The sequence below is a fragment of the Sus scrofa genome, chromosome 5 (genome assembly GCF_000003025.6).
Source record: "Sus scrofa isolate TJ Tabasco breed Duroc chromosome 5, Sscrofa11.1, whole genome shotgun sequence".
In the NCBI taxonomy this organism is placed as follows: Eukaryota; Metazoa; Chordata; class Mammalia; order Artiodactyla; family Suidae; genus Sus; species Sus scrofa.
Genome location: NC_010447.5, coordinates 14,911,213 through 14,923,311, shown reverse-complemented (window position 1 = coordinate 14,923,311; position 12,099 = coordinate 14,911,213). Strand labels below are relative to the sequence as shown.

Genomic DNA, 12,099 nt, shown 5'->3' with positions numbered 1-12,099 from the left:
CTGTAGTGGGCATCGGCCATCTTACCCTTAGAGATCTGTCCCTTTGGGTCCAGGGAAGACTTTTAAGCATCTTTATACCAGGGAAGATACCCCTGGGTGGGGCAGTGATGAAGGTGAATAAAGCTCAGTTGGAAGGGGACTCTGTGCTCCAGAGGTGCTGGGCTTGACAAGGTGAAGGGACCCAAAGATGAAGCCCTCAGGGCTCTCACTTTTGCCCAAGGTCAGTCTTACTTCAACCCCTGGTCCCCAGGAGGCCTCCTTGCAGGCTGTCTTGGTTCCTGAATAATCAATGTGTTACCCAAGCTGCCTACATACATCCCATGGTTCTGGCCAGTGGTGGTGAGATGAAGGGCTGTGAGGGCCTCATCTTGCCCTCTAGCTTCCTAGTCCCAAAGTCCCAGGCCCTGGACTTCCAGTCTGGACTTCAACCAGGTGACACACTCAGTTCATTAGAATCAGTAGTTGTCAACCTGAAACTGGACCTGTGCCTGATTCATTCAGGAAGCTGAACCCAAGCAGCAGAACAAATACCCCTAAAGCAGATCCTGCCAGGCCTGAGGTGAGAGGTTGTCTGGCCAAACAGACAGTGACTTTGTTTTCTGTGTATTCTTCTCTCTTAACCCCCCTTGCCAGACTCTCTCATTGCTTTCTTTTTGCCCATCTCTGGGTCAGGAGCTCTGTGGGTTTTTTCCAGGTGACGCAAGAAGGCGTTTTTATTTTTTGGTGAAGGTGATTTCTGAGGAAGAGACTTGGGCATTGAAAGGGGTCCAGCAGGAGCTGAAAAAGGGGTCCCTGCGCAGGAACTTCTGTGAAGGGAAGCCAGAAGTGAGAACTGGTTTGGGTGGGCATTGGATGGAACAAAGGGGTCAGAGATTTCTGGGACCACCCGTTCCCCAAGGGGTGCCACATGTCCACAGTTTAGCGAAGTCTTTCTCTTCTGGGACGACTCCACTTGACCTCACTTTCTGCATTCTTGGCTTGTTTACTGTTTTTGGCACTCATTGGCGGACACTCAAGACCATTCAGTTTTACTTTGTGTCCCTTCCCCCCCCAATACAAATGCAAAACAACGTGGGAATCCCCTTTCAGAAAGATGAAGCAATGGTGCAGCTTTAAGAAAAAGGAAAGGGAGGACGGGGGCTCTGACTCAGATCCTCCTGCCATTGGCTGCTGGAGGGGATCCCACCTCAGGGATTGGCTGTGACAGAGTCCGCCTCTTCTTATGATTGGCTCATCCAGGGAGATATAAACTGGCTGTGCCGGCCTCTTTCTCAGTTGGAGAGAGGCAGGGAATCGGACTGGGTGGTGTGCGGAGACGCACCTGGCGCAACCCTCTCCTCTCTGAATCCGAGTCCAGATCCCGCGGAGGCTGCAGCCATGAAGGAGAGACGGACCCCTCAGCCAGTAGTGGCCAGATGTAAGCTCGTTCTGGTGGGGGACGTGCAGTGTGGGAAGACAGCAATGTTACAGGTGTTGGCGAAGGATTGCTATCCCGAGGTGAGTGGCTCGCCCGCCCGCTGGCCAGCTTTTCTCCTTGCCTGCCTGCCTTCCTGCCTGCGAGGGGTAGGTTCCCACCTGCCCAGAGGAGCTGTCTCACCCCACCCCACCCCACTCCATCTTCAGCCGCGTTCTGGCTGGAGAACAGCCCTGCTTTAGCCTCCCCTGAGACCTGTTCCACTTCTGCCGCCCCGCTGGCTCCTCCTCACCCCTTCACCCATAGGTCCCCGATCAAATACCCTCCTACCTCCCTTCATCCTGGAGTTTTCTCTTGGGAGAGGAAACTGGAGGCTTTTGAGAGTCTGGGGTTTCTTTTTGATGAATTACCTGCGCGGGTGCCTCCACCCACCCTCAAAGGGTCCATGCGCTTGTCCCCAGACAGGCTTCTGCTGTTCTTTTCTGCTGCCCTGATGGTCCAAGGGGCTTGTGAGGAGATGATAAAGAACTAGAATTGCCTTGTGGCTCTGAAATTGGGAGACAGACCAATCTGGGGACAAAAGGAATCTGAGCATGTGTCGCCCTGACCATCTAGGATATGAGGGCTTGTCACTGGCAGGAAGTCATTCACATTTCTTTCCTCGATGGAGCAAGTGCCTCTGTATCTACACTCCTCTCCCTCCTGCTCCATGTGGTCCTGCTCCAGGTATCCCCTCCTCTCCCCATCCCCTGCCACTTGAGTGGCTCACTAGGGTGAGTGGCTTCTTAGGGAGCCAGCACTCACTGGAGGGTTACCAGGGTAGGGGCACCTAAGGTGTGACGAGTTTCCCTCTTTTCACAGACGTATGTGCCCACTGTGTTTGAGAATTACACAGCCTGCCTAGAAACAGAGGACCAGAGGGTGGAGCTCAGTCTCTGGGACACCTCAGGTAAGACTGCTGGCCTCACATGCCCCCTTCCCACCTGCACTGCTCTGCCGCAGCCGCTGCCTCTTAGAAATTGTTTCCCTCTTGGATGGGAAGGAGTGTGGTGCTCACCAGGAAACGGAAAGAAGGGGACCTGAAAATTCTTGGGTTGGTGTCGGGGAGGGTTTGGCCAACTCAGGTGGTGGGTTCAGGGGTGCAGAGTGGATGAACCCCAGAAGCTCCTCACTTCTCTGGGTCTAGCTCCATCCTTCAGAGGGCTGGGATGATGAGGTGAGCGGACCCCAGAATGCTACTGGGGAGGCAGTCAGGGCTTCTCCGTTTCTACTCCCTGCCACCCATCACACGCACACACAGCCTTCACCGCCCCGGAGCAAAGCTAAATAAGAGGCAGGATGCCGTGCCGCTGGAGGCAGTTGTGGTTGAGGCAGGGAGACACGTCTGCTTTGGGGAAAATATTGCTCCCAACTCAGTTTTCTCTCCCGCATTCCATCTCGGGCCACTGCTGCCTGCAGGCCTGCCGCAGCTCAGCCCCACTGTCATACCTCTGCGGCTTAGGGATGAAGCCATGCATCATCCATGCCTTGGAGGGTGGGGGCTTGATATGGGGCACGGTCACATCGTAGGTAGAGGGAGGGCAATGTTGGCTCTGACCATCCCCCCTCCCCAGGGCCGGGCTCCGTCTTTCTGGGACATAGAAAGCAATATGTTTGAAGCTTCTCATCCCTCAATCTTCAGTGCTAGGCTCGCCTTGGCTTTGATTCTGACTCCTTCCCATTATCTCTTTACGCCAGTGCTTTTTTAATAGACTGAGCTCAGAGTCATAATTAAGGAATAAAAGCCAGGAATAGGAGAAAGGAAATAAAATCCTCTCCTCTCCAAAAATGCATATTCAGGCTGAGTTTTAAGAGGAACTATAAATCACTAGGGGTTTCCAGTTACATACAAATATGCCATCCTACTCCTCCCAAGAGCTGTTGTTCCCATGATCCAATTTTGAGGTCTCCAAAGATTGGAGATAGGCAGGGGTAATCATTCCCCTTACTCTCCACTCCCCCAAACAAACCAGAAATTCCTCAACCTGGTGTGCTCTGCTCCGTGGCAGTTCCAGGGCTTGGAACTGGTTATCCCGGGCTGTGCTATGCTGGCTGGGCTGGACCGGAATGCAGCTTGGCTGCATGATGTATGGCTTTTCGTCTGCTCGTACTCTGTCCACCTCTCCGTCTTCCCAAGATCTTACCGCAGCTCATCTCTTTTCACTACCAAGGCCCCAAAGAGCCCCTCCCCCCTCCTCCCACAGTCAGACGGCAGCCCTTGAATCCCAATCCAGATAACCGAAAATCAGCAAGGTGGTCTCTGTTCCCTGTGTTGCATCCCCACACCGCCCAAGTTCCAAAAGGATGCAGCCTATCAGTCAGCCTCAAACTCCCTTTTTCCCCTTTTCAAACGAGGTGCCCACAAGGAAGGAAGCGTGGCAGGGGTGTGTGGGACGGGGCCCCCCAGCACTGGGGCCAGGGTTGAAGCAGTCCCCATTATTCACTTGCTGGTCCCAGGGGAGGGGGATCGCTTGGAGCCAGAATGGAGGCCTCCTCCCCTCCCCCTTCCCTGGTGCTGCAGTGCTCCTTTCGCTCAGTGCTGCCTGCTGGGGTAAGACCCCACCTCAGAGACGGATGGGGAATGGCTGCTGAAGGAGTGGGCAGCGCTCCCGACTCCCCTTTACTCCTTTTTTTTTTTTTTTTTTTTTTTTAACAACCAACCCCCTGCCTCAGCTTGGATTCCCCCCAGTTTCCATGGCGATTGCGGTGCAGGGAGAGGGGCTGCTTGCTATTCTGAGCACGGATTGTCTGTTCCAAATCTGCTACTGTTCCTTCCCCAGGGTGGAGGGGGGCAGGCTCGAGCCCTAGCTTTCTCCCATCTCGGACCCCCTGGGTCTGCCCTGCCTTCTCCCCTCCCCGCAAAGGACCCTTGTTTCAAGACTCTAAATCCTAGCTATTGGTGCTGTTGTCTCTGAGGCTGTCTCCTTGAGATCCTGGGATGGGGGCTACTGCTTTCCTTGTGCCCTTTGCAGTGTAAGCCGATTTGGGTGGGAGGAAGAGTGGGACTGAATTCTTCATGCCCTCCCTCCCCGGCCAGCCTCCTGGAGTTCTGATCCCATGGCAAAGACACAGGGCGGCCAGTTATATAACAGGCGGATTTCTTTCTTCACTGGGGGGGACCCTGGAGCAGAAGAAATGAGCAGAGGTCGTGCAGCAGGCAGACTCTAGAAAAGAGACTTTAGGCAAGCCCTGGTCTCTCTGCAGGGCTGGGGGCGGCTCCCTCGGGGACTCAGAAAACTGTGGACTTTTAATTAAGCCCACTGTGGGAGACCCAGACAGGGCCAAATTCGATGCCACCCCCCTTTTCGTTTGCCCCTTCCGCTTGTTCAGGAGCAAGGAAGGTGATATTCTTGCATTGGCTTCTGGCAGGTGGTCAGGTCCCAAGCTTCCCGCTGCAGCACGTTCCCCTGGGGAGCTGGGTGGGGCCATCTAACCTCAGGGACCAAGCATGGTGTGTTCCCTGGGCTCTTTGGGTTTCGGCCTGTAGGGGCCGGGACATGGCCTTGGCTCACCGTCAGCGCTTTCTCCCCTCTCCCAGGATCTCCCTACTACGACAACGTCCGTCCACTCTGCTATAGTGACTCGGATGCAGTGTTGCTATGCTTTGACATCAGCCGTCCCGAGACAGTGGACAGTGCCCTTAAGAAGGTGAGGCGGGATAAACTCTACCATCGCTAGCTCAGCCTGAGATCACAGGGGAGGCTTGGGCACCTTGTCATCTACTCCCCTTCCTGCATAAGGGGAAGAAACTGAGGCCGGGGGAAGAAGGGATGTGCCCGAGGCCACACCATTAGCTGTAGCTCTGGGACTGGAACCCAGTTCTCCCATCCCCTCTGCATCCTGCCTTTGCTCCAGTCCTACCCTGCTCTGCCAGAGGCCCAGCAAGGGCAGGTGGTGGGGGAGACTCAGGAAGCAAGGGACTGAGGGTAGAGAACCTTTCTGTGATGTGATGTGAGGCTCAGGGAAGGGACCTTTTAGTGGCACCTTTTATAGACCTCAATCCCAGGCCTACTAGGACTAGGCAAGCCAGGCAGGCCTGAGTGGCACTGCTGGTAGCACATGCCTTGGTCTGGGCGGCAAGGTCTGCCCATACCGAGGATCTAGGATACCCTGTGGAACCAGCCTAGTTTCCCAGAAGACTCAGGGATTCTCTCCTTCCCTCGGAAAGAGACGGGGTTGGCTTCTTCCTGACTTTCTGGACTTGTGAAGCCCTTTGACTGGGTTGAGCAGGAAGACCCCTGCCCCTTATGCTTGGCAGAGAGGGAGAGATCAGGCCCTGTGCTCTCTCTCTGGTGGCTGGGGTGTTGAACTGGGGGACAGGCTATCAGGTCAACACTCCTGCGGCCCCAAAGGCCTCACGGGCAGGAAGGTGATGTCATTAGTGCAGTGGTGATGCTGTGACTCAGAAGGAGGGCTGGGCTAGAGGGAAGCTGGACAGCGTGTGTGATGCGGCCAGCTGGGCTTGTCTGGGTGGCCATCAGCCACTGACTCTTCTTCCTTCCTCCTTCGCATCTTCTTATGCGGCTCTTCAGTGGAGGACAGAAATTCTGGATTATTGTCCCAGCACCCGTGTCTTGCTTATTGGCTGTAAAACAGACCTGCGAACAGATCTGAGCACTCTGATGGAGCTGTCCCACCAGAAGCAGGCACCCATCTCTTATGAGCAGGTGTGTGTGTGTATGTGTGTGTGTGTGTGTGTCTTGGAGGTACAATGGGGAAGGCTGCAGGAGAGGGCTTGAAACATGGCCCTTGCTCAAACTCTCTCACTACGGCAAGAGGGAACTGGTATTCTGGGGAGCCTGTAGTCAGCAAACTGGTCACCTGGATAGAGGTGGTGGGTAACCAGTTTACTCAGATTTATGCTGTAGTTTGGCAGGAGAGCCATTCCTGGGTGTGCCAGCGTTTCACAGGTGGTTTTCTTTTTGTGGACCACCTGCGTTAGAATCCCTAGAGGTGCTTGTTAGAATTCCTGACTCCTTACCTCCAGAGTCACTCTGGGAGAAAGTTTTGGGAATTGCATTTTAATGAAATTAAATTAAATCCCTAGGGAGTTCCCATCGTGGCTCAGTGGTGGTGAACCCAGCTAGTGTCCATGAGGGCTCGAGTTCAATCCCTGGGCTCGTTCAGTAGGTTAAGGATCCGGTGTTGCTATGGCTTCGGTGTAGGCCAGCAGCTATAGCTCTCATTTGACCCCTAGCCTGGGGACCTCCATGTGCTGCGGGTGTGGCCCTACAGAGAGAAAAGAAAAAACAAACAAACAAACAAACAAAAACCCCAAATAAATTAAATCCCTGGATAATTCCTTATGCACATGGGAGTGTAAGGATCATTTGTTTTATTATTATTATTTAAAAAAATTTTTTTTATTTTTGTCTTTTTAGGGCTGCACCCACAGCATATGGAGGTTCCCAGGCTAGTTGTCTAATCGGAGCTGTAGTTGCTTGCCTACACCACAGCCACAGCAACACCAGATCTGAGCCGTCTCTGTGACCTACATCACAGCTCATGGCCATGCCGGATCCTTGACCCACTAAGCAAGGTCAAGGATTGAACCCGCAACCTCATGGTCCCTAGTCAGATTTGTTTCCACTGCGCCACGATGGGAACTCCAGGATCATTTGTTTTAAAACAATGTTCACATTACAGTTGCCTGGAGAGCTCTTAAAAATACTATTGTCTAGACCTACCCACAGAAATTCCAATTTATTTGGTTTGGCAACAGTGTGGTTTTAAAAGTATTCCCAATGACTCTATCACTTTCAGAAAATAATCAGCAGAGGAGTTCCCTGGTGGCTCAGTGGGTTAAGGATCCAGCGTTGTTACTGCTGTGGCTTGGGTCACTGCTGAGGTTCAGGTTGCTGATGTGGCTCGAGTTTAATCCCTGTCCTGGGAACTTCATATGCTGTGGGTGCTGTGGCCAAAAAATAAGACAGAATTTTAAAAAGAAAAAAGGAAAATAATCAGCAGAGGGGGGTGGTGGGAGACTGGCAGTTGGGCCCATCAGCATAGCTGCGGGGAGGACCGCTAACCTCGGAAGGCAGAAGGTGGTGTTTCAGAGCCGTCTTGGATCCCTGCCCTGATGACCTCACTTCCCCTCCAGGGCTGTGCAATAGCCAAACAGCTGGGTGCGGAAATCTACTTGGAAGGCTCGGCTTTCACCTCCGAGAAGAGCATCCATAGCATCTTCCGGACGGCGTCCATGGTGTGTCTGAACAAGCCCAGCCCCGTGCCCCCGAAGAGCCCTGTCCGAAGCCTCTCCAAGCGGCTGCTCCACCTCCCCAGTCGTTCCGAACTCATCTCTTCCACCTTCAAGAAGGAAAAGGCCAAAAGCTGTTCCATTATGTGAAGTTGGGGGTTCGAGAGGGGAGCCAACCTCCCACTTCCTCCCTGGGGTTGCAGAGGCACGGGGAGAGGGAGGAGGAGACATTTTAGGACACTGGACACGAGTTTTTCAGACGGCCACGGTGAGGGCTTGGAAGGAGACAGGAACGGGACAAGGAAAGAGCCAGGCCCGGCTTGAGGACCTGACACTGAGAAAGAACCATCACACCCCAAGCCAGGCACTAGGTGGTAGAGGGGGCGGCTGTCCCCGTGCCCTCCGCTCCAGAGGAAGGACAGGTGTGGGGGCCTGGGGGGCATGCTGGCCTCATGGCTTCGGTTGGGGGCCTCCGGGAGCCTCACCTTCAGCATCATGCCTCTTCCACACAGCGTTTCCATGCGGGCCAGGGGATGGGAGGGGTGCCTGAGCCCTTCCCTTCCCCTCCAAGGAGGCTGCGGATGAGTGGAGAGCGGGGGGAAGCCAAGAGGCAGCTCCTCTGGGAGCCGAGCCCGGGTGCTTCATAACTGAAATCAGAAGGGCAGGAGCTGGTCAGAGCCAATGCGAAGGAAACCTCATCTTTGCGTAGCCCATGCCTCCTGGAGAGGTGACATCATGCATTCTCATGCTTCTCACCTAAGTCCCCAGGGTCCAAGGGAGAAGCCCCAGACCCCCTTCTCTTGCAGTGTGGGGGTGGTGGTGCTGCAGGGGGCAGGGCTGGGTGGGGGTCACCAGACTTTCTCTGCCCTTGGGGCAGTATAGCTGGCATTTGTTTTATAGACTCTCGTCTTTGGAATTGGGGGGAGGGGGGAGTGTTTCAATCTGTTATATGTTCTGTGTTTAAAGAAGAAAACCTATTTATTAATGAAAAATATAACACATATAAAGAAGCTGGCTCCAGTGTTCTTAGTTTCTTTGTTTCCTTTGGGTGTTTTGTTTTGTTTTGGCCACACCCTTGGCAGGTGGAAACTCCCAGGCTGAGCAAACTGCAGTTGCAGCCCGCACCACGGCTGCAGCAGCGCTGGAGCCTTAACCTGCTGCGCCACAACGGAACCTCCTCCTTTGGTCTTTGATAATGAGGAAAAGCTGTCCTGAGGTCCTTTCTGTGGGTTGCACAGTGGCTGCCAGCCCCGTTCCCTGGCACCTCTAACAAGGATCCCCTCCCCCCGCATCGCCCCGACCCCCACCTCCCACCTCATCTCCTTCCCCGCCCCAGTCCTGCCGAGGCAAATGAGATCTCTTTAGCACTAGAGCAGGATTTCCCAACCTCAGACCAAATGACATCTTGGATTAGATAATGCTTTGTTGTGAGGTTGTCTTGTGCACTCGAGGATGCTTAGCCTTCCTGGCCTCTGCGTGCTGGGTATGAGTAGCACCCCTGAGTTGTCAAAACCAAAAATGTCTCCAGATATTGTTAAGTGTCCCGTGGGGCAAAATCACTCATGGTTGAGAATCTTGTTGCCCTAGAGACCTACAGAGACAAGGTTCAGTGAGATCATCAGAAGGGGATCCAAGCCGCTGAGATCCCAACCCCTGCAGAGGGTGGACAGACAGAAGCCAAGGTTGGGATGCTGCAGGGGTTTTGATCTCTGAGTTCAAGGAGAGGTGATGCCCACCGCTCTGTTGACCTTCGATTCCATGGCCTGTCGATGGCAGCTCAGGAGCCTTAACACCCCTTCTCTTCAGCTGCTTATAGCTCTTTGTTTTCTTTCTTTTTTTTTTTTTTTTTTTTTTTTTTGCTTTTTAGGGCCACTCCCTCGGCATATGGAGATTCCCAGGCTAGGGGTCAAATCAGAGCTGTAGCTGCCGGCCTACACCACAGGCACAGCAATGCCAGATCCTTAACCCACTGAGCAAGGCCAGGGATCAAACCTGCGTCCTCATGGATACTAGTCAGATTCGTTTCCACTGAGCCAAGAGAGGAACTCCAGCTTAAAGCTCTTTTGTTCCCAAGTTTCAGTGTGCTAGAGATACAAAGTTACCGTGTATTGAGTACTTACTCTGTGCTAAGTGATGAGCTGAGTGCTTTACTTGTATTATCGCATTTAATCTTGAAAAGAGCTAACATTTATTAAATGTCTACTACGGGTCAGGGGTGCTTATCAATTCTTTATATGTTACCTATTCCTGTGATGACCCTGTGGGGTACTACCAACCTCATTTTACAGACAAGAAAACTGAAGTTCAGAGAGATGGATGTACCTAAGGTCACACAGCTAGAAAGTGACAGTAACAAAGTGATACAAATCCAGGCAACCTGGCTCCAGAACATGCACTTTTCACTGCCTCACAATCCTATCCTGTGAGATAAATGGTATTAGTATCCTATTTTATTTTATTTTTTATTTATTTTTAGTCTTTTTTTTTTTTTTTTTTGTCTTTTCACGGCTGCACCCGTGGCATATGGAGGTTCCCAGGCTAGGGGTTGAACTGGAGCTGTAGCGTCGGCCTACGCCAGAGCCACAGCAACGCCAGATCCGAGCCGCATCTGCAACCTACACCACAACTCACGGCAACACCAGATCCTTAACCCACTGAGCGAGGTCAGGGATCGACCCCGAAACCTCATGGTTCCTAGTCGGATTCGTTTCTGCTGCGCCATGACAGGAACTCCTGGTATTCTATTTTATAAAGGAGGAAATAGAAAAGCGAGAGATGCCATATAACTTGCATAAGACCTTACTCTGGTAAGTAGTGGAGTCAGGATTCAAACCCAGTCTCCATGTTAACTATAGTTCCCTGGGCTCCTTACTGCTAGTCATGTTGTACTTAAATAACAGACTACCAGGAGTTCCCGTGGTGACCCAGCGGAAACGAATCCAACTAGTAACCATGAGGTTGCAGGTTTGATTCCTGGCCTCGCTCAGTGGGTGAAGGATCCAGCGTTGCCGTGAGCTATGGTGTAGGTCGCAGACGTGGCTCAGATCCTGCATTGCTGTGGCTATGGCTGTGGCTGGCAGCTGCAGCTCCAATTCAACCTCTAGCCGTGGGAACCACCATCTCCCACAAGTGCGGCCTTAAAAAGCCAAAAAAAAAAAAAAAAAAGAGAGAGAGACCTAGACTACCAGTGGTCCTTACTAGAATGTCAGAGTCCCTCTGTCTCCCTCTCTGGAGATGCATATTTTAGAAAGAACTAGCAGGGTAGGACAAACCATGCAAGCATTCTTTAAGCTCAATATTTTACGTGTGTCTTACATGTGCTCAAGTACTAGGGGACACTAAGTTTTGCCACTATGAACTTGGGCAAGCCTAATTGCCTTTCTGGCTCTCAAATTACTCATCTTTAAAGATGACGGAGGAGTTCCTGTGGTGGCTCAGCAGAAATGAACCCAACTAGTATCCATGAGGATACAGATTCGATCCCTGGCCTCGCTCAGTAGGTTAAGGAGCCAGCATTGCTGTGAGCTGTGGTGTAGGTCACAGACGCAGCTCGGATCCCGCGTTGCTGTTGCTGTGGTGTAGGCTGGCAACTGCAGCTCCAATTGATTCCTAGCCTGGAAACTTTCATATGCCGCAGGTGCGGCCCTAAAAATCAAAATAAATAAATAAATTTGAGTGGCTGCTGTGGCCTGGGTCACTGCTGTGGCACAAGTTCAATCCAGGGAACTTCCACATGCCACAGACATGGCCAAAACATAAAAAATAAAGCTAAATGGGGATTTCCCATCGTGGTGTAGCAAAAACAAATCCGACTGGTATCAATGAGGATGCAGGTTCAATCCCTGACCTCCCTCAGTGGGTTAAGGATCCATCCAGTGTTGCCATAAGCTGTGGTGTGGGTCACAGACACAGCTCGGGTCTAGCATTGCTGTGGCTGTGGCACAGGCCGGCAGCTGTAGCTCCGATTCAACCCCTAGCCTGGGAACTTCCATATGCCATGGGTGAGGCCCTAAAATAATAAAAAATAAAAAATAAGTAAAGCTAATTGAACCTGGAATTGAACACTGGCTCCTTTTTTTTTTTTTTTCTGGCTGCGCCTGCAGTATGTTGAAATTTCCAGGCCAGGGATTGAGCCCGAGCCACAGCAGCCACCCAAGCTGCTGCAGTAACAACCCCAGATCCTTAATCCATGGGATCCTTAACTTGCTGCACCACAAGGGAACTTCTGGCTCTGTTAAACGATGTGGTTTTGGAAGGCGTAATTAATCTTTCTGGGTCACAATCTGCTTATCGGTAAAAGGGAGGTAAAGCCCATCTCATACTGTTTATGAGAAGAAGTAAAATGAATAACGTAAGTTATGCGTCCAACACAGAGGTGGGCACTTAAGAGAGTCTCAGTAACTAGGAGCTGCAGTGCTTAAAGATTCCAGTCTACACCTTTGGTCTGATT

At 52.3% G+C, this 12,099-nt stretch overlaps 1 protein-coding gene across 1 annotated transcript; it reads left to right on the top strand.

Moving 5' to 3' along the window:
* RND1 (Rho family GTPase 1) lies at window positions 1,280-8,660 on the top strand. The gene is made up of 5 exons (XM_003481567.4): window positions 1,280-1,497; window positions 2,276-2,363; window positions 4,992-5,101; window positions 5,986-6,120; window positions 7,554-8,660. Exons 1-5 carry the CDS (start codon window positions 1,378-1,380, stop codon window positions 7,797-7,799), a joined length of 699 nt encoding a protein of 232 aa, XP_003481615.1. The 5' UTR covers window positions 1,280-1,377; the 3' UTR covers window positions 7,800-8,660.